General features: G+C 45.6%; 1 protein-coding gene across 2 annotated transcripts in view; it reads left to right on the top strand.

Moving 5' to 3' along the window:
- Positions 1-22,926, top strand: part of ADCY2 (adenylate cyclase 2) — a 380,789-nt gene that overhangs the window by 312,222 nt on the left and 45,641 nt on the right. For both annotated transcript variants that reach the window (XR_014021747.1, XM_081292584.1), the window contains exons 16-18: positions 8,396-8,533; positions 14,745-14,864; positions 19,016-19,185. Coding sequence is in view for 1 of the 2 variants with exons in the window: in XM_081292584.1 (XP_081148710.1) it covers positions 8,396-8,533; positions 14,745-14,864; positions 19,016-19,185 (428 nt within the window). In the remaining variant the exon portion in view is untranslated. The remainder of the gene's footprint in view (positions 1-8,395; positions 8,534-14,744; positions 14,865-19,015; positions 19,186-22,926) is intronic.

Raw genomic sequence — 22,926 nt, 5'->3', positions numbered from 1 at the left:
TTATTATTTGATTTTAATTATTCTTTCTCATCTTCTGCCTTCTCTTAACCAATGGAAATTCTTCTCTTTTATTCTCTCAAATAAATTGGGAATGAAATATCCTAGTCTGGTTTAGTTTCCAGCTCAGTCTTGGTGATTTGGTCTTGGTTTTCATTATTGACTTAAAGCCTGTAGCCTATCTGTGTAACTTACCAGATGTAACCCTGGGGAGCTGTGCAGGCCTCGTTCTAAGTCTGATACTCTCTACCCATTTCCCATGCTAGCTTGCTTGAATGTTTCTAAACTAAGTTGCTCAAACGATCCATTTATTGTTATTGTGTTTAGCAGTTTCTTTGCTCAGTGCTCCCTCTGAATACCATTTCTCCTTCCAGGACTCAGTTTCTTTATCACAAACATGCTTTCTTTCTGTGCAAACATGTGCATGCTAATCAATCGACATATTATTTTGTTATTTTTTCTAGTTGTGACAATGTTTTCTAACATTTTGAAATCATTTTGAAATCATTTTGCCTGTTTCCCTGGCATCTGTTATACTGAGAAGTCTCCTGCTTGTCTACTTCCTGTCCCTGGGTGGAGGAGCAGATCCCTTGGTCATCACAGGATTCCATCTTGTGGAAAAGAGACTCCTGTGCTAAAGTGGGTTGGCTACCACTCTTCCTGTGGGACTCAGTGTGTCTCCTCCACCACAGGCTCATCCTGCGCCAGGCCATTGTCCCGTATCTCCTCCTGACTCTCTTTTCGATCCTCAAACTGTTACTGCAAGTTGGATCTCTCTGTTTTGTCTTCCGTCTCAACGGCCTTTCCCTCCTCACTTCCGTAGTCTCCTGTGCCATTTGAGGAGTTGTTTACTCAGATCATCTTCCTCCTTAGGATAACCCTTGAGTTTAAGACCTCAACATTGACACGACCATCTATGATTCCTTCTGGAAGCAGCCCTGTCATTTTCTCCTCCAAATCGCTGGTTCACGATGGAGTCTAACCTGCCCTCAGCACCTCAGTCTTGTCGAATGTCCTGTTTCAGGTTGTTGCAACAGGGTCCTATCTTGCGCTCATTCTGCTCTCTGTATCCACTGACTCTTCCTCATGTGACCACTGCCTCACAAGGTCCATGATATTTTATCATGAGGTCACTTTCAGCGGGATCAGGGGCCCGCCTGGAGTAGGAATGTCCCTGCCCTCTGGGGTGTCATGGATCCTTTGCAAGCAGCATTGTTCGTGCTTTCCTGGAGCCTCAAGGACTTTCTTTAGGTTTTCACCTGGTCATAACCCTTCAATTTGAAGCCGCTGACACGACTTCCAACCCAACTTCTGCATTTGGAGTTCGTGTTTGTCACTGAAGCTGATGGGTATTTTCCTGGGCTGGCTAGTAGAGTTACCCGGTCTTCTGCATGGAAGAAACAGCCTTTTGAAGCAGCTGGTTTTGTGGCAGGGTCTCAGTCCCAGCTGAGGGAAAGGTGATCTTTCCCTGTGGGTACTGAAGCACCTGTTGTCTGCTGCCACACATGTCCTGCTCCTGGACACTCCTGGCCAGCCCTGCAGCTCAGGCCTTTTCCCAGAGCTCTCTCTGTCTCTGTCCTTGGTGAGTCCTCTCTGTCTGTCCCTAAGGTAGTGGTGCATTCAGCAAGCCTTTGTTGGGTCCCCCTGCTTTACACACACAGCTCTGGTCTCCGAGGAGCAAAGTCCAGTGTGATGTGGGCATTGTCCTCCACCAGGTCAACCTGTGGCCAGAGGCAGGCTGTCAGCCAAAACAGTGCTGTGAGGAGGGTTCTGTGAGTATCCCACAGTGCAGAGGTGGTCAAGGACCGCGGTTCCTCCAGGGTATGAGAAAGAAGCAGGTTGACTTTGTAAAATGTGATGGATTGAAATAAAGAAATTCTTCCATAGGAAATTGAAGTGCAATTAATAATCAAAGTACACGTGAGTCTTTATGAGACTAAGTGTTAGTTGGAGCTAATGCCCCAGCATGTTCCTGCAAGTCAAGGTTGTGGTCCTCAGCACACTAAATGCCAGAGTCGATGTTCCTCCAAGGAAATACTCTGGAGCGGATGTTTACAGGACAAACCTAACCACTGCATGTTTTAAAAAACATTTTTTAGTTGTCAATGGACCTTTATTTTATTATTTATATGTGGTGCTGAGAATCAAACCCAGTGCCTCACACATGCTAGGCAAGCACTCTGCCTCTGAGCCACCACCCCAGCCCCTAACCTCTGTATTCTTGAGGCAAGATTTTAACATGGGGTTTGTTTTTCTAATCTTAACAATGTCTTACTCAGCATCCGGATGATTTTATAACTCTTCTGAGATTTTTTATGTTATTAAACTTCACTTTATATAAGCAACTTCTTCTTTCAGATATCTCAGCTTATCTTTAAGATGAATACTAATGGGATTTTGAGTACGATCCACTGTTTAGATTATTAAGTCTAGAGGAATTAATTTTACAGCAAGAAGCTACCAGTTGTTCCTGATGCAAGATGTTCAAATTAAGGAAGGGAGGGAGGGAGGGAGAGGCAGGCAGGAGAGAGGGAAATATTTTTGGTAGCGTTGTCTTTTCTTGGTTTATTTTAAAATCCAAATAAGGTATCTGAGCATTTCATTTTCTTGCAGAGGATCTGCCCGTACAAGATTCATCTTGCACCTTTTCCAGGGCACCGCGCTGCTCATCCTCCCCAGCACTAATTCTGCAGTAGGTTTTCCTCCAAGTGCATTTTCTTTCTTCTTTTCATCTCCTGCTATATTTAGTGCCAGTTCTGTGTTTGTTAGGGGGTGAGGTGGTATTAGCAGCCAAGAGCTTTTCTGAAGACCGACAGTGAGTTTGCTGTAAGGCAGGGCCGGTCCTAAGACACGGAGGCTGATGGTCAAGACCGGGGGGCTCAGGCCCAGCAAGGCCAGTAGTTAAGACTAGACGACCTTGGATCAGAGCAGGCCTCTTGCCCATTTGAGCTGATAAGCAGCTTCTGAATAAAGGCCAGGATGTTACCAAACGCTCCCATTCCTGATGTTTAATTGGAATGGCCAGGGCTTTGATGGACTTGTTTTTCCCCACAGAGACTCTATCGGAATACTTAACCAAATAAGAATGATCTGAACTGAATCATGGTGTGAAGTCACTTTGGCAGAGAACTGCAAATGGAGCCTCAAGACCCTCTTCCCTCTCTTCATGCCAAGGGCGTGTCTTGAGCCTCCTCTTATTCCCTGGTCCCCATGGTCTCTCCTTCCTTGTTCCTGCCCTCAGCAGAGTTTGCTGGTTGTCAGATTCAGATCAGGTGGACTTAGGGGCCCCCACTTGCTGATGTGGATGGAAATGTAGCCACCTGTCTCCCTCACCTTGAAAATGAAGGATTTAAAGATGATGGCACAGGGGGACATCAGGGCATGTGGAAGACTCGGCAGGAGAAGGAAGCCAACCGTGTGCACCTGCAGCCTGTCCTGAGCCCACACACACCAAGCCCAGGTGCCTGGTGAGCAGCCCCAAGTGCCACCCATCTGTCATGTCCTGCTGCGTGTGTGTCTCCCCACCTCCGTTTCAGTCAACCGCAAGCCTAGGAGTAGAACAAACAGCCTCTCTAGGCAGCATATTTAGTGAGATTATATATTCTGAAATTTTAAAGCAACTTGTTTTAACTTCAGAACTATGTCTGTGGAGTAACTGAAAAATATCTTACCTAATTGACTGCAAGATGGAATCTCAGCTAGATTTAAATTTTCTCCCTGGAGCAATCAAGCTTTGTATTTTCTGCTTTTAGGGTTTCCAGTGCCCTACATTTTGAAAATTTCTGTCTATAGACACATAAGCATTGATTTTCAATCATTTGGTCCTGAGAAAAATACTAATCCTAGTCAATCAGGACACAGACGTGTGACGATTACCTTGAATTGCAGAACCAAAGCAAATTCTGCCAACCTCTGACAGAATCTGAGCTAGAGGAGGAGGATGGTCCGTTTGGGTCTTGATCCTTCATGCTGCCTCACAGCTTCTCCGCTGCTCACAGATCTGAGTGTGTTCTGTGATAATACCACTAGTAGCAGCATGAATTAAACAACCATGGTGCACCTTCTCAGGTAGGTGTTCTCTGACTACATGGCCTTCCGGATACTGAATATGGCAGAGCATTAAGGGGTACTCCTTTTCTTGTTCTTCTTTTGTGTGAGTTTTTTTTGTTTTTGTTTTTGGTTTTGGTTTTTTTTGGTGCTGGGATTGAACCCAGGCCAGGGGTCCTTTACCACTGACCCACATCTCAAGTCTTTTTTTTTAAATAATGATTTTACCTGTATTATTTTATTCTTTAATTTTTTCAATATTATATATAATTTTAAAATATTATATATAATTTTAAATATTATATATATTTAGAATATTTAAAGTATTTAAAATGCTCACCATCTACAACATATATATATGTTGTAGATGGATATAATATATATATATTGTAGATGGATATAATCCTCCTTTATTTTATTTATTTATTTTTATGTGGTGCTGAGGATCGAACCCATGCTTCACACATTCGAGGTAAACACTCGATCTCTGAGCCACAACCCCAGTCCCCTTCTTTTAAATTTTTATTTTTCTACTTAGTTGTACATGACAGCAGAATGCATTTCAATTCATCGTACACAAATGGAGTGCAACATTTCAATTCTCTGGTTGTACACAGTTTAGAGATGTACCATTTATGCAATCATAAATGTACCTAGTGTAATGATGTCCATCTCATTCCACCATCTTTCCTATCCCCATAACCCCTCCCCACCCTCCCCTTTGCCCAATCCAAAGTTCCTCCATTCTTCCCATATGCCGCCCCCATCATAGATAGCATCCACTAATCAGAAGAAACATTCAGCCTTTAGTTTTAGGGGACTGGCTTACTTAGCAAAATATTCTCCAACTCCATCCATTTACCTGCAAAAACCAGAGGACAGACTTAAGGCCAATCTAAAGTTGGACAGACCAACCCCAATCTAAACCTCGAACTTGGGTAGCAACATGATGTGCAGATCTGGCCCCAGGTGGCCTGTGGGACGAAGCCCTCAGTTGAGCACATTTCCAGCCAGCAGCCAGAGGTTCCGCTCCTGGGGTCCCTGGAGCCCAGAGCTGTGCTGCCTTGAGATCCCCAAAAGGCTTTCGGAGAAATGTGGAATTCCTAGGAAAATCAGCCCAAGAAGTGAAGCTAAAATATTGTCCTGCATCTGCGTCAGTGGGACTCCTAGGCTACAAACGTCCTTCATCTCACACCAGGTCAGGGAGGAGAAACACCACCGTGGGAAGGAGGAGAAAGAGAGGGTTGTATGGATGTTGACCAAAGAGGCATAAAGCAAGTGGATTTGGGGCCACTAAAATGTTTCTGAGAAATATCGTATTTTCTTCATGGAAATAATAAGAGTCAAGACTTTTAAGTCTATTCCCAGTGCCCCAGGCACTCATTTAAACCTCCGATCAGGATGAAGAGGCTAGTGGTGCCATGATCCCCATTCTACAGACATAGAAACTGAGACCAGAGAGGGTAATGAACCTGCAGAAAATCTCACAGCTCTCTGGGTTTGAACCTGGACCACTGGCTGGTTCTTCTTAGTCCATCTGTATAAATGTCATTTAGCTATTGTGTCAGCCTTTAATATATGGCAATGTTTTTGAAACAATGTTTTTGCTTTTTGTTTTTACTTGTTTTTCATTCTTTTATTTTATTTTTTAATCTTTTCCTTTTTATTGGTGCATCATAATTATATAACAGTGGGATTTACTGTGTTCATACATGCACACAATAAAACAGTAAAATTTGACCAAGTTCATTCCCCAGTATCTCCCCTTTCTTCCCCTCCCTCCCCCGATCCCCTTATTCTATTCCACTGGTCTCCCTTCCATTTCTCTTTTGAATTTGTTCTAATTAGTCATACATGACAGTGGAATGCATTTTTACACTTTATACACAAATGGAGCACAACTTCTCATTCCTCTGGCTGTACGTGTGCAGAGCCACACCAATAGTGTAATCAGACGTGTGTACAGGGTACTAATGTCTGTCCCATTCGTCCTTCCCCTCCCCACTGCCCACCCCTCCCCTCACTCCCCTCTACACAATCCAAAGTTCCTTCATCTTCCCTACTGCCTCTCACGATGGATCAGCGTCTGCTTATAAGAGAAAACACTTGGCCTTTGGTTTGGGGGGATTGGCTTACTTCACTTAGCATGATGTTCTATTATAGTTCCATCCATCTACCTGAAAATGCCATAGTTCATTCTTCTTTAAGGTTGAGTAATATTCCATTGCGTATTTGTACCGCAGTTTCCCTATCCATTCATCTACTGAAGGGCATCTAGGTTGGTTCCACAGTTCAGCCGTTGTGAATTGAGCTGCTATAAACATTGGTGTGGCTGTGTCCCTGTAGTAAACATCCCTTTACTCTCTGCCTCTTTTGCATTTTCTTTCTGAATCATTCCTAAAAACCGTGTGGACAAGTCTGTTTTCGATTTTTTTTCCTTTTTATTGGTACATTAAGTCCATTATCAACAATGTTTTTAGGAATGATTCAGAAAGAAAATGTAAGAGGCAGAGAGTAAAGGGATGTGTACTAGTGATGTTCAGAAGGACTTTCAGTTGAGTTTTACTGCTGTCTCACCAGGCCCACCACTGGGTTAACGGAGCAGGTCCAAGGGCATGATTTCTTTACTTGTGATTTTTTTTTTTTAAATCATTACCTTTTTGTGTTTCCCGTCTTGGGTCATCGTCTTGAGTCTTCCTCACGTAGTCTTGGTCCACTGTCTCTTTAGCAGAATGGTTAGAATGTGGATGATCCCTGGAGAGTGTGAGGGTGCTTGTCCTTCCACATGACACATAAACCCCCTGCCTGCAGCACATTCGTCAGCCACACCTGGGGGGACTATGCATCTACCCTGTCACCTGGTCCCAAGGGTGCGCCCTGGGAAGGTGGCCCTCGGGTGAGGTGAGCTCATCACTAGAGCCACAGTAAGTGGTGAGGGACCTGGATGTCATTCTGAAAGGACTCCATCCTTCTTGCACTCAGCAAGCTGCTCCTGCAGCCACGCCTACCCAGCCGGCAGGGGGAAGCAGCCCACAGTCCGTCTGTCCTTCAGAGGGTGAGTGGGTAAGCAAGAAGCGGTGGACGCTCAGCAGAAGTTTATTCCGTCAAATAGAATAAGGAAATCGTCATGGACAGTACAGTCTGAGGAACTTTGAGGGCACATGCTAGTGGGAAAGTCAGCTCTCAAGGACACAGATGACGTGAGTCTACTCACAGGAGGTCTCTCCAGTGGCCAAAGTCATGGAAACATGAATGGAAGGGCAGTTGCCAGGGAGGGAGGAGGAAGAGACGGGGAGTTCTTGACTGATAGGTGCAGAGTTTCAGTTTTGCAAGATGAAAAGCTAGATCTGCCGCTCTGTGGTGGGAACATAGTTAATATTTCTTCACTTTAAAGTGATCTAGAGAGTGAATTTAATAATGTGTTTCTCCACATGATTAAAAATTGTCTAGAAATTTTTTGAAAAGAATTTCTCTGTGTGGAAGACAGATTGGCAGACAGGACGAGGTGAAGCCAGCCTGGCCATGCCACTGGGCACCATCTTTGTAGGTTTAGACACCAAACTAAGCCTGTGGTCTGTTTGTATTTTCCTTTATGTTTTCTTTTTTGTATTTACAAACACATACATTTTTGTACCAGGGATTGAAGCCAGGGGGTACTTAACCACTGAGCCACATCCCCAGCCCTTTTTATATTTTATTTTGAAATGTGGCCTTGCTAAATTGCTGAGACTGGCTTGGAACTTGTGGTCCTCTTGCCGCAGCCTCCCAAGCAACTGGGATTACAGCATGTGACACTGCACTGGGCTCTTTTCCATATTTTTATTGGTGTCTTATAATCATGCATAATGCATTCATTTGTACATATTCATACATACACACAAATATAACAATATAATTTGGTCAATTTTGTGGTCTGGTTGTATCCTTACAGTCTGCCATTGCAGCAGTAAAAGGGGTGGGAGATATGTTCATCTGTTTTCTACACAAATCAGCTGAATTTATAATAACCATTTCAGATGAGATCCTGCACATCCCCAGAGTGGTTTAATTAACTGATGTGTTTCTCCTGCCAACAGAATTACTTAAAAACATAACTTCAGGTTTATTTTAAAAGGCATACAGGCCCCTCATACTTTGTCTTAGAAATGCCGTTTGTTCTTCATGTGTAACCGTGATACCGACATGATTTTATTTCAGTGTGGCTTGGTGGGGGTCCCCAGGGGAGGGTGGGATGTGCTTGTTCAATTTGCGGATGGTGCTGATCCTCCTTGTGGTTTTAGACCCCATCATTAATAACCTCTCGAGGACCCACTAAACCGCTGTGCATTTCCTTTCCTTCCTCTCTTCTCAGCAATGCAGCAAAAAAGCCTCTGCCTCTCTCCTGTGGCTCTGGAAGTCGTCAGGCATCATCGCCAACCGCCCCTGGCCGCGGATCTCCCTCACGGTCATCACCACGGCCATCATACTCACCATGGCCGTGTTCAACATGGTAAGCCCCAGGGCTGGGGCCATGTAGGGCTCGTACCAGGCCGGGAATTCTTGCCTTTCATGGCCTGTCCTGGTGCAGTCCTTTGGTGACACCCATTACTGTTACTCCTTTGGTGACATCCATGGCTTCCTGCCTATTAAATTCAGTGTCTATCAGCTGCAGCAAATTTCTCCAAGGAGAAGAAGGTTTCCACAAGTGACCTGGAGAGAGACGGTGGCTTCATAGGGTAGTACCCGTGTCCATGCTCCTGGTGACTGCTTGGCAGAGCACAGAAGTCACAAGGAAGTGCTGTAGGACCATCAAACTAAGAGGGTACAGCAGACGAGTGTCCTGCCCAGGACTTTGGAGGGCTGATTTCAAACCCAGCTCCTGACTTATGCTGTGAGCTTTGGAAAGATTTCCCTTAAGTGTCACAGGCTCTGTTTCCACTTCTGGAAAGTGACAGCCAGGATTTATCCACCAGGTGGTCCTAAGGCTGAAGTGAGCTGAGTTCTCTCCATGCTTAAGTCAATGCTGGGCATTGTATCAAGTGGAACCGGTGGCCACTCTTCCTATACCTGTATCACCATTACTGGTGTCTACCCCAAGATGGCACTCAGGCGTGAGTGTGCTTGGGGACACATCCTTCTTATTATTCCTTCATCATCATCATCATCATCACCATCACCCAGAAGGGTCCTTGATATTTTGCAAGTGCTTGGAAAAGCAGAAGAGCACGAGAATACGAGTTCTTGACTCTCAGAAGCATAGCATTAGGTTGAGGTAACAGAGCACATATAATTTAATAATAATGTCGTTTTCGTAAAGGAGAAAGCAGTCATTGCAAAATAAAAAAGATTCTTTCTGCATTTAAATGTGTAAGTGTGGCCCAGGGCCACTGCTGGAGCTCAGCGCCCAAGGCATGCTCTACCTTCAAGGAGCTCAGGGTGGGTCCAGAGACAGCCCACTGGTGGACCTGTTTAGGAATCATCCCGATGAACACCAGAGGCAGCCACTGAGGCACATAGAGGTGGCAGGAAGGCAGAGCAGGCCTGCTGGCTGAGTTCTGAGGCACAAGGAGTTCACCAGAGGGACCTGAGCAGGTGGGGCCAAGAGAAGGTGGGCAACAAATGAGGAGAGATGGCCCTTGGGTCTAGAACAAGAGCAGAAACTTGCAGAAAGAGTAGTGAAAAATAGGGCTGAGGAAGTGGAGGTTGGCCCTGGGTCCTCACATGGAGTCCGCATTCAGCCCCTGAAACAGGGCACACGGTTGCCCCCAGACACCTGGAGATTCAGGTGAGGCCAGTGCCTGGAGCCCCAGCACAGGAGTGGAATGGTCTCTCCATCCTCTCCATCAGGAGGATCTGCGTCTTGCCCTCCTCTACCCTGAGGATGTCATGGGGTCGTGGGCAGAGAGGTAGGTAGGCAAGAGCCTCGGCTAGAGACCTGAAACCCGAGTGTTCCCACAGCAGGTTCCCCACGCTCAGCCTGTGGAGTGTTGTGCATTAGTGCTGCCCTGAGATGGGCTCCCGGGAAGCACAGTCAGCTCAGAGCAGTTTTGTAGATTAAGCAGCAGGCGCCAGCTGAGTCCAAGATGAACTCAACAAGAAGGGGCAGGGAAACAGCACTCTTGAAGGATAGCAGGGTGCACTGGCAGGAATTCTGAGCGGTTTTTGCAGCCAGAAAGTTGTGTGTCCTTTCCACTCAGAACTGAGTGTCTGCTGCAATGCCTTTATCATCAACCTCCTCGTCTCCCACCCGTGCTCACCTGTGCCCGTCAATGTGCTTCCTGAGAGTTCACCTTCACTGGCCAGTAGCAGCGTGTTGTCGCAATAAGCCATGTGACATGACATCTGCATGGAAAGGTGTCTCTTTAGGAGGTCTTTGTTTTCTTCATATTTCCAAACATCCTAAGAAGAGAATTCCCTGTAAGGAGTAGTCACTCATTAGTTTCTAAGTGAGTGATTGAATTAGTAATGAGTGAGTGAAAAGGTAAGTACCCAACCTTCTGAAAAAGAAACCGTTGCCTTTTGTGTAAAATCCAAACTCAGAGTTATTAGGTAATAATTTTAGTTATTAAAAATTAGGTAATTTTTTTAGGAGAATTCAACTAGGAAACATCTGATTTGGAAGCTGACCACATGTCATGTGGGTAATTGGTAATACTAGATGGTAATTTAGTGGCTGTCTGTGAATGTTTGACAAGCACAGCACTTAGGAGACCTCTCTGCAGCACCTGGATACTTCTAGAGAGAGTTTTGTCTTCAGCACCAGAAGGAAGTCTCCCACTGGTGTCCTTCCTCACAGAGAGCAGGGTGCATTGCCACGGGAAGTGGAGGAGTCCGCTGAAGACACGCGCACAGGGTGACAGAGGCTTTGAGAGGAAGTTACCAGGGACGGGGAGAGAGGAATGGTGGTGCTTTCGGGGCAGAGCCACCCACACTGAGCAACCTTCTCTGGGGCAAGGAAATGGCTTTCTATCCCGTCCCGTCCTTCCATGCGGAGGGAAGGGGACCAGTGGCCATTTTTATTGGCACCTGGTGCACCCAGATCAATGGCTCTGGTCCATGCAGGGCTCTAGTATTTATGTCAAAGCAAAATCATAAAATGGCATGGAAGCTGACATTAGCTATGGGAAGGAAGTAATTCTACCTAGTAGTAGTGCCAACTTATAATTTATTAATCACAGAAGAGCTTGTCCCTGGGGCTGTGCCTTTGATCACATCAAACGGTTTACAAGGAAATGCCCTCAGCTCCTCCGGTCCCCTGCTGCTGAGCTGGAGGGCAGAGGTGGACCCAGCCTCCTGGCCACACTCCCCACTGGATGGTGCCCACCAGCTTCAGATCATGGGAGCAGAGCCGGCAGGTTAGAAGGCACCCCCACAGGTGCCGTACCAGGGAGTGGTCTTGCCCCTCACCCCTTCTCACCTGGGAAAGTGGACACCTCCCCTGGGGCCAGCAAAACTCCTAAGTTTCTCTTAGGGACAAAGCAAGGAACTTTGTTTTTTTTTTTCCCTTTTGTCTGCCCTTAATGTTTGCTATTCTTTCTTGTGTAATAACACGTCTGACATAAAACGTATCCCGTAACTCTGACAGCAGGAGACTCAGTGGCATCAGGACATAGGCAACTCGGTGCAGTGGTCACCACTATCCACCACCAGACTCGTGCATCACCCCAAGAGGCAACTGTGTCCCACGAAGCACCGCCATTCCTCCCTCCCCATCCCTGGTAACCAGCGTTCCACTTTCTGTCCCCATGAGTTTGCTGGTCCGGTACCCCCTACGGGTGGGCTCGCAGGGGAACTGTACTTGTGCATGGCTCGTCTCACAGCATGCTCTGCTCAAGGCCTTGGCTTCTTATTGAGGCCCCAGCCCCTCCACAATCGTGAGCCTCAGTCTCCTGCATTTCTCCCGATGAGGGCACACCGCCCCGCCCTTATTAACAGCTTCTCCAGCATCTTCTGCCATTACCCTGTTTGCCTCAGAGGGAGACACTTGGGGATAATTTGAGACGGCCTGAAGCTGCCCATGACTTCCCTCTCTCGTTGACTATGGAGCTGGGCCCCTTCACATTGAGACTTTTCATCCATTTTTAATAACTACTTTTTTTTTTGAGCCTGCATTTTAACAGCCCTTGTGAGAGTCAGAGCCAATAAGAGCAGTGTGTTCGGAGGACCAGCTTTTAAAATTTCATTATGCACTGATATTGAGAGGACAGGTCAAGTTTCATATAAAATAGATGGTGGGATTTTATCAGGATTTTTTTCAACATCTGATGTTCATCTGTTTGATATCAAATATCTCAATAAAAAGTGGAGAATAACCAATTAGCTGCCCACCTTCTTTTTAATATAGGTTCTTGATATCAAGTTGCAGGTGCCTGGTGTTGAACTTGAGTTCATAGCACATGTGTGAGCTAGACAGCCTGCCAGGGCTTGCTCTGATGCTTGACACTACCACCCTGGGACTGCCCTTATCATTAGGCAATTTCTTCTGACAAACTCCTAAGAAATGTATTTTACGTAAACATTTCATGAATTTGCGAGCCTCACAGACAAGGGGTCAGCTGAGGTCACGGGAAATGCCACTGAACTTCAGATTGTATGCAGAAGGCAGGCACAGTACCATCAGGCTTAAGGTGCCGTACCAAATCGTGTGCTGACACTGGACATGCTCTGAAAAACATGGTCTTAAGAAGATTTTAATTGCCTGGGAAATGTAAAATTCAGAAGTAAAGTAGACACAGTGCTGTTAGCACTGAAGAGGGTGTCTTGTTCTGGATGACAGTCTCACTTTCCCAACCACCATCAGGACCGAACACGTGCAAAGGCTGCAGCGAGGAGCCGCAGGTAGTGCTGATGCCGAGGCTCCCCCTCCCCGTGTGGAGCCAGTGGAGAGGGTCAACTCAGAATGGGGTTAGAGGTCTCTTGGCTTAGGGATGCTTGAGGAACGCTGGAAAGAGGCAGCCGAGGGGCCGATGAGGCCTTCGTGCTCAGAGAGACCAAATTCCCTGTTATTAGGTGCCCATGAAACGCTTGCCCAAAGCATCTCTCTCCTCCCACAGCAACGACTTCACACCTCTTCTTACTTCTTTAGATTCTGTTTTGGGGCAATTACATCAAGAAGGTTTTTTAATCATTTTAAGACTCTGCCTAAAACTAAGCTGGTGGTCATCCACCAAGTTAAACAGTCTATTGTTATTTGTCATTTCTTGATTCTTTGCTGTCACAGAATTTTGGTCATATTAAATCTAAAGCTATAACATTTTAAAGCCCAATATTTGCCAAGCAATTATTCCATTCATTTTTTTCTGATATATTTGAATTGGCACATGTGCAGTTCTACTATGGGTTGTGATACTTGATGTAGATTCTTTAAATAAAGAAATCTACTACATCTCTTTGATTTTTAAATTAACGTTTTCCTAAGCCTTACCAAATGAAAAAGTGCTATATCTAGTGTTAGTCCCGGGAGAGAAGAGTCTTGTCCCCAAGAACATACGAATAAACACCTTCGTGTCTCCCTACGTGAGCTCAGGTGTTGGCCAGTATCTGTGCCATCAAAGGAGATACATCAGTTGACAAAAGCCACTGGAAATAATTCAGGGAAGTTTTATTTTCCAACTTCGAGTATGAATGCTTAGCCTTTGCAGAACCACTGCCTAGATTCACAGAGGAGATGGATTTCTTCCAGCCAGGTGAACATGGCCCAAGTCACAGCGCTCTGGTTTATCTTTCCAGAACATTCCTCTGACACTCAGCCACATTACAGCAGGTGACCCTGGGTCACCTGGTCTAGGAGAGAGACTGGTAGGGGTGAGAGAGGGAGGAGAGGCTGAGTCCTTCCAGCCTAGCCAACAGGCCACCACAGCCTTCTGGGTGCTGTTAGTGACCACATGACACAAGAGCTCACTGTCTTCTCAGGATTCCTTTTTATTCTCCCTGAGAATATCCATCCTCTCGGATTTGTGATGCCTTACCCAGATGCTCACAAACAGTGCATGGAAATATGATCACCTTTTGTCCATAGCGTTAATTTTCTTCTTTCTTTCTTTCTTTTTCTTTTTCTTTTTTTTTTTTTAATATTGGGGCATCCAACCACTGAGCCACATCCCCAGTCCTTTTTATTTTATTTATGTTTTTATTTTAAGACAGGATCTCTAAGTTGCTTAGGGTCTGTCTAAGCTGCTGAGGCTGGTTTTAAACTTGTAATCCTCTTGTCTCGGCCTCCCAAGTTGCTGAAGTTATAGTCATGGGCCACTACACCAGGCTAATTTTGTTTTTTGAAATCAAAACCCACAGAACTCTATTGACTCACTTAGTATGTGAGCCAAGAAGGCACAGTTACTGCAAGAGACTTGTTCCTGAGGCTCTGGCTGTCTTGGAAAGCAGAATGTCACACACATGGCCGTGCCAGCTAGACAAGCCCTCTGTCCCAGGCTCTGTGCATTTATTTAATATTTCATACAGATGCTTCTGTTTTCTTTGGTATCAATCCTGGAGCCCTGGCATGCTCTATTGAATGTGCAGCACAACAGTTATTTAGTTACTGGATAGAAATTCCCAAGGCTTCAAACAGGACGGGCGATGTAAGTGTTTCCGGTACAGAGACACGGTCCTATGAGCCATCCTATTCCCGCACATAAGGACACAGCTGCTCATAAGCAGCACCCACCTGATAAGTTTTAAATCTCATTTGCACTAACTCATTGAAAACACCTTTCTCTCTGCAGTTTTTCTTGAGCAACTCCGAGGAAACAATCCTCCCCACCGCCAACGTGTCAAACTCAAGTTTTCCTGCCTCAAACAACCAGGCAGCAATTCTGCGTGCACAAAGCTTATTTTTCCTGCCGGTAAGAAAGTGGCACTTGTCACTCTTCATGTCATTTCCTTATGTGCTGTCAGTCTGGACAGTTATATGTCAGCAGAGGTCTGGCCTGGACTTTGCTCCTTTCTCAACTTCACCCCCTGGGGTTGTGGAGGGGGTCCTGAGTTTACAGATACAGTGGTCACTGGCGTCCCAGCCCATGTGTGAAACCCCAGGTGTCTCATGGTACTGCTGCCAACCCGGTGGTCTTCCTTCTCCTGCCCGCCCAGTTTGTCCAGCATGCACCTGCCCTGGGCATCCACGGATGTGTAGCTGAGTTTCTGGGTGTGTTGCTCATGGGCTTTGCTGAACAGTCCAGTGCATTCATGTTGCCCCCCAAATGCTGTGGGGATGGAGTCCACACCTCCCACTTCTGCCTTTCCTGTGATTCTGTCCTCAAATAATTCTTGCTGACTCTTTTTGACTAATGTCACAAAGGAACTAGACTGAAATGCCAAACTTTCAAAGACATAAATTTTTCTAGTGGAAAAAAGTTAAATCAGTCACTTATTACTTAATTTCTTTATTTCATGATTTTATTTAGAAAACAAATTTAGACCCCTCTCTTCATTTTCTGAATCACCATCTAGTAGTAGCTCAGGGTCTTCCCATTAACTTCTGTCTCCACCGTCAATTTTGAGAATGCCAATGGACTCTTGGAGACTGAAACTGATAAGAGGATACATGTACTTCCAAAGTCACCTGCCACTGGTTTCAACTCCATTAGCTGTGACAATAGATCCCTCCATTCTTCCTTCACTGATGTTCTCCTTGATAGTTTGCTTTCACCCCTTTTCTCGTCATTTTAAGTTCCTAGGAATCCCACAGCTCTGGTACCAAAAACATTGGCCTCTGATGTTATTTGAGGTTCCTGAAGCTGAGGCTGTCCACGGGCAAGATGACCAAGGTCTGGCAGCAATGTCCCCAGGGTTTGGGAGGAGGGGAACCATCGCTTCATCCCTTGTCCAAGGGGTCCTGTCTTCCAATTGAGTGTCATCGCAAGCCCTGGTCTGGATCCAAGACCTTGTTTTTTCTACTTAAGTTGCGTGACAAGTAAGAGACAGAATTCACCACGAGGGTGTTCTGGTTGTAATCCCCAGGGGGCAACTGGGAGCATCTGCAAATATACAAGTATAAATATTTCCTGTATGGTTTGCCTCCTCCTCCTGGACCCGGTGACATCCACATGATCCACAGCCCAGTGGGGAGAGAATGCCAAGTAGTTCTTCCCAGCATTCACATGGCAATTTAAGTTTGAAAGTTTAAAGTAAAAATGCATTTTTTATAGAAAAGAAAGTATAGCTGGCAAGAACGATTTTTAAAAGTCTCTCTGATATGTTTGGGTAGAACAGCTCACCATCATTAAAGGAATAAGACCATCACTAGGAATTTCACTGAGGTTCGTCTATTATCTTTGCAATTGGAATAAATAATTACGAACCCAAGATGGGAAGGGCAGCATGGCTTAACCTGGAAAGAGATGAACAAAGTGCACGGTAGAGTAATTGAAAATCTCGGTAGGATTTAGTAAGCAGGCTTCCCTCCTTCCACCTCAAGTCCCCAGAAAGCAGATTCTGGTCAGCTCTGCCAGGGGGGCACCTGTCCACAGGGGCTGTCTGTCCACAGGGCTACAACACCATCCTGCTGCACACCTTCAGGATTAACTCAGGAGCTCAGAGTCCCAGAGGAGCCTGGAAGCACTTTGGCTCCCTCCTTGAGAGGTCTCCGGGGACACCACAAAGCCATCTGTGGTGTGCACCACACAGTCCTTTCTCTCAAACCCACGTTACATCATGCCTAAGGTTGGCAGGTGAGCGGAGAGGAGTTCCCTTCCCAGCTGGGGGCGGCAAAAAGTGACATGGCTCTTCTTAATGCCAACTATAGGCCACCAGGAAAGCATAGACACAGGTAGACTCTTTGCCTTGCAACACGAACATTGGAAATTAGTCTCAAAGACGGGAAGGTTCACCCACAGAGGTGTTTGTCAAGATGTTCATATAACATTTGCCACAAAAAGCAGGGAAAACACCTCAAAAGTTACTAAAAGCAATTTTTAAATAAATTTTGTTACAACCACACTGTAAAGTTTACTCAGCCTTTATGATAGAGGTTGTAAAAATATTTAGTAACATAAAAATATATGTACTTATGGAAAATTATTAATTGAAAATTACTATGTAAAACTTCCAAATAGCATGATCATCACTTTCTAACATAATAACCCTGATTATTATTAGTAGCAAAAAAAAAGACTAGAAAGACAAACAAAAAACCCTCATTTTCTTATGCCCTTCTTTAACATCAAATGTATTGTTTCCACAGCAGGGAGGAAAGGTCATTTTAAAATGCCAAATGCAATTACCCATAAAGGATCTTTGTCATATAAGCTTTTCACACCACAGCGGGCATTATTTATGTACAATGCTATCTCCTCCAATAAACTGCCTCATGAAGTAGATATTATTTGAATTCCCATTTTGCAGATGAGGAAATGGAGGACCATAGACATCAGTAAATCCCTGAGACAAAGCAACTATTACTTGACATAAAACAAAAGCTGATTTCATCAATTACATCAAAAGTGGTAAACATGACTAGTAGTCAGGTTACTGGTAAGTATATCCTAAGAAGAGTCAGTTCAGTGGCCAGCTGCCAGAACTCTCCACCACTGAGCATTCTTCCTGGTGGGTTGAATGATGTGGATGGGACAGCTGGTCTGGAGGGCTCCGGCCTCACCTTCTTTCTCTCCACGCATCCCTCTTGGCTGTCTGTAGCTTCCCAAACTACCTGTAACGACGGACCACATTTTGCATAGCTCTGAGAATCCTTGAAAGTTATTAAAACTAGTTATTAGAAATTGGACTACTGCTTGTCATTAGCATAAATATTTTAGGAGGTGTTCCTGAAATGTGGGTACTTTCCCAAAGCCTAGGAATGAATTTTAAAAAGTGAGATCTTGAACATTATTTATAGGCATTGACACATATTCCAAATGAGGGATCCTGAGGGGACCTGTTCCAACCCCCCAGTCCTTCCAAAACCCACATGTGCCCGTTGATATACATACACTTTACAAAACAGTGGTCACGTGTTCTTCCTTCTCATTCGATTCGGTGACACTGGTTGAAAACTTTGAGTACAACAGTGGCTTCCAAGTGTACTTTAATGATAGAATTCCTTTAAAAGTCAAAACTTACAAAGAGCCCCAGGTTCTAACAAAATAGCTCTCCCCGGGAAGGTCCTGTTCTGAACTGCTTTGTCATATTTACTGGTCCCAAGAGTTTGCTGAGGTGGGGTCTTTGTCCCTCCTGAGAGTGACATGAGGAAGAAATGGTTTTGCTTTAATTGTCAAAATAAGCCCCTCGGCCATCAGATGGGGCAGGAGAGCCACCTGGGAGCTTCACTATTTTGCTGGTTCCAGGGCAACTGCAGGGCTTTAGAGAGTGGTTCGGGATCCTCCTGACCACTGACGAGGGGACCGCCAGGTTGCAAACCAGCATTTCTCTCACTCCTTGTGGGAAATTTCATTTTGCTTTGTTTATTGAATTTCAAACACCAAAGATCCTATGTATTATACTTTTTAAAAATTCCCTGAATGTAGAAAGCATCATAACTACTTTCATCTAAAAAAAAAATAAACGATGTTGGCCTGTGGAATATCCTCAATGTAGGATTTAAAAAAAAAAAAAATTTTTTTTGAAAAGTGTTTGGCGGGGCTGGGGATGTGGCTCAAGCGGTAGCGCGCTCGCCCGGCATGCTTGCGGCCCGGGTTCGATCCTCAGCACCACATACCAACAAAGATGCTGTGTCCGCCGAAAACTAAAAAATAAATATTAAAGTTCTCTCTCTCTCTCTCTCTAAAAAAAAAATTTAAAAAAAAAGAAAAGTGTTTGGCAATGTATGTGCTTATTTTTATTTATCATGCCAGGTTGGATCAGAAAGCTGTGGAATGAGTAAGTTTCAAAAATCAAATGTACTCAGGCATTTGGCTCTGGCTCAGAGGTAGAAACAGGTGCCTGCTATCTCAGCCAGCTCACAAATTGACCCCGTGAGCTTGACGTTGGCCCCCAACTCGATGGTCAGCATCTCCCTGTAGAGAGAGGTCCTCAGTGGCTGTCTGTCCTGTCTCCTGTCCAGTACTTCATATACAGCTGCATTCTGGGGCTGATATCCTGCTCGGTGTTCCTGAGGGTGAATTACGAGTTGAAGATGCTGCTCATGACGGTGGCGTTGGTGGGCTACAACACCATCCTGCTGCACACCCACGCCCACGTCCTGGATGACTACAGCCAGGTCTTGTTTGAGAGGTGAGTGCTTGGTCTTCCTCCTCCGTCTCTAGTTCTCTCTCGGGGTGTTGGCTGCAGATGGGCAGTGCCATGTCACTCATACTCACTCCAAGAAAGCTGGTTGAAGGGATGGTTCAGGGAGATGTGAGTGTTTTTACTATCGATTACGTAGAAGCCATATCATCTCACACACTTAGAAAGTGTGAAGTGGTGAGGATTTGCACTGTAATCTGAACCATATGGCTAGGAGCAATCTGCTGACATTTGGGACTGAATAATCTCTGATGTGGGGACTGATCCCGTGCATTGACGTACAGCCTCTACCCACCCACTGGAGGCTGATCACCATCCCTCTGTTCCAACTCGGCAACCACGAATGTCCCTAGAAATTTCCAAATGTTTCCAGGAGAGCAAAATGGCCCCAATTCAGAACAAAAATACTGCAAAATAAGTAGTTATGTTCATAAGCTATAGTGCTAAATTTCTCAGTAATAATTTCCTAAAATACCACTGTGGTGAGGAGAAACTGCTGTGGGGAGGGGAAACTTCTTTGATCAAACTCTTTGATACCTAAGTAACTGACTTCCAGGAGAGAAGATCCCATCAACCCTCCCAGGCTCAGGACCAGGGCAGCAAGAAGAGTCCTATGGGGAGGGATGGCCTGTCAGGTGTACTCAGTCGGGTTTGAGAAGTTCTGTTATCTGAGTACTTCCATCAGCTTAGGGTGAGTTTTAATCCCCAGCTTGAAAAGAACACCTTTAATTCATCGTGATATTCTCTATTTCACGTCTCAATAACCAAACATTTTAGGTCAGATGTCAGGTTTTCTGATGGACACCCTGGCTTCAAAGTGTTTTCCGAGTTTTTCACATTCTCTATGTGCTTTAACATCAAATGAATGCCTTAAATATTTACATAGATGTGTTGCTGCAGAAAGGTTTGTACTGACGGCCCCCGGACACTGGTCCAGTGGGCAGAAGGTTCCCCTCGCTAGGGACGCTCCGCCCAGGTCAAGCTCCTTAGAGGCACCACTGCAGCAAATTCTTTTCTCCTAATTTAATTTTCATCACCCTCCACTGTGGAACCCTGATGGTCTGTCATCAAGCTGAGGCCAGTGGAATTGTGAAAATGCAGAAGTGTATGAAAAAAAAAATTATGATTCCCCAGCCAAGATGAGAATGAAATCAGAAGTAAATTTTCCTATAAATTCTTAACGTGCCAAGCAAAAATGCTTTAATATCTCTACTGTGCAGAGAGCCTGTATCCTGTTCCTAAATGAATGTAGCCTTGCTGATCTTTGCATAAAGCTGTTGATGATGCTACTAAAGTTCCCATTATTAAATTGAAAGTGCTAGGATGTGTTTCACATTCAAAGCAAAAGAAGAAATCAAATTAGCAAGTTTTTGATGGGGACAGATTCCTTCTGGGGACCCAAGTGAGGCCCTGAAGAGACACAGGATCCCTGAGTGGAGCCCCAGCAGCAGGAGCAGTGTCCCGTGGAGGAAGAGGAGAGTCTGAGTTTCAGAGCACTCTGGTGGCCAAGGCCTCTCTTGGTTTGGCCCTTAATGACTGAAGCCAGCACCCTCTTCAGGGGACGCACCTGTGTTGCAGTCCCTAATTCCCCAGGGTTCCTGGCACTTCCTGAGCAGTGCCTGCATGAGCTGGCGCAGAATCCCAGAGCTCTCCTCTGCTGGAAGGCTATGTCACTGACACCATGGCAGAAGGACATGCTGCCTCAGGAGCCACAGACCTTCTCTAACGTCAGCCCAAAGGTCACCACCAACAAAAGACCCTGGAGAGCAGGAGTGGAGGACCCCCACTCCCAATTCCTCCAGCTCAGTGCCCATTGGAAAATGCCCAGCGACTCATGCCCGATGCACAACCAAAGTCATGTTCCCTCCAGCAAGTGGTTGGAAAGGTTTCCTCATCCTCAACCTAGGGTCCCGATGCCGCCACGACTCTCACAGATGTGAAAACAGGGTGCTTCCAAGAGAACTCCGCTGTTCTAGCATGGTGCCCAGGGGTGCCCTTGGAGAAGAAGCTGACTGAAAGGAACCAGCAGCACTCACTTTCCAAGGGCCAGTCCCTGACACTGAAGTCATGGCGCTTGGTCCAATCTCTTTGCTGTCCTATTTCTGGGCACCATGTCCCCTTCTCACTCCTGATTTCCTGCCTCTTGCTCTGGTCTGCCTGGGCCCTGTGGTTGGCTGTGGCAGGTCAGCATCCTTGCTCCTCAGCGGAAATGAGTGCTCTCAGTGGACCTACCCTGAGCTTCTGGCTCTCAGCTCACATATACTAAAGACTGAGCAACTCCTCTGTCTTGGTCCTCTGGGTGAATCACGCATCTCTGTGATGTATATGCCAAGGACTTTAACACTCTCTCTCCAATCAAGCAAAACAGAAGATCTGAGCCAACTTCAATGACGCTGGCATGTTGGAGGTGCTCAACAAACTCTGTGAATGGATGAATGAGAGTGGGACGTGCTCCTGAGCAATCCAGAGGACCTAAGTGCTGGCCAGGGACTCCCTCTCCTCACATTTCCCTCAAGACAGAGCCCACTGCAGCTCACTGAGGACATGTCTCTTCAGGAACCACATCAGTTTTGTTGATGTCTTTAAATTTCAAAACAAAGTTTGGAGAAGGCTTCTCTGCTTAAATATAGTGCCAGAAACGGATCACAGTTTGGACAAGCATGGTTGTTCTGTATGAGTTCACGATGGCCCCTTTGGCAGGGACCTTTACTGACCAAATTTGACATTGATCAGCAACCAGCCAACAAAACAATACAAACCCACAGGGCATTTTTGCCTACAATGTTAGCAAAGCAAACAGGAGAAACAGGGATTGAGGTCAGTGAATAATTCAGAACAGGGCATCAAAGATAGTTTTACAGATTCATGAACATGGAAATCAGACTTTTCAGAAGGAAAATAAGATGACTTTGAGAGGGTGTGCCATCAAAAATCCATCATGATGTCATGTCCACAGCATCCCAGTGCTTACCCTACAGGGTTCTGATGAGCTGCCTCATGGTGAGGGTGTTTGTGGTTTTCAGAAGGTCCAGAACAAGATGTTTCCTAGTTCCTAGGTGTTTTCAACAGTCTTCCATTTTGTCTGTAGTACAAAATATTTTACTGAGTTGTTCACGCTTCCAGTTTCTATAGCAGGTCACTTTCTCCCCAAGTTCTTAGCTATTAAATACCCTGAGTGCTCTTCAAGGTTGATGGTGACGTTAATGACAGTTGATATTGCCGGAAGTACTTTTTTCTCGAAAACACTTCCTCTTCCCATGACAAGGGCTGCCTGCAGAGCCTGCAAGATGCTATCACGTTTTTATGAGTTTCTGTTTTTGCAGAACTGGAAAGCCTCAGGGGATGGGTGTTATCATTTCACATGGACCCAGGCATTAGCTTGACTTTCTAGAAGGCTGGAGATGTTCTTTTAATTCTAGAAAGGCATGGAGAATGGGGAGCTCCTCAGAAGATCCACTAGGAGCCCTGCAGAGTACCCTGCTCTGTGTTGGAACTTTAGCTGAATAAAATAAATGTTCTGTGGGGACACATGGATGCAAGCTTAAGCAGCAGTCACATCCAGGATCTCAGGACTGTCCCTGTGGGAATGGCTGTGTGACCCCTCTTCCACCTCATCTCCCTGTCCAGGAAAGCCATGGAGATGCTGGGATCTCCATATATCATCGAGAGCTGTGAGTGAAGACCTTGAGTGTGGTATTCCCCTTTCCCTGTGTTTCCCTGTGTCTTGAA

Source organism: Spermophilus citellus (genome assembly GCF_964194105.1).
Source record: "Spermophilus citellus genome assembly, chromosome: 1".
Lineage (NCBI taxonomy): Eukaryota > Metazoa > Chordata > Mammalia > Rodentia > Sciuridae > Spermophilus > Spermophilus citellus.
This window is presented reverse-complemented; position numbering and strand designations above follow the sequence as displayed.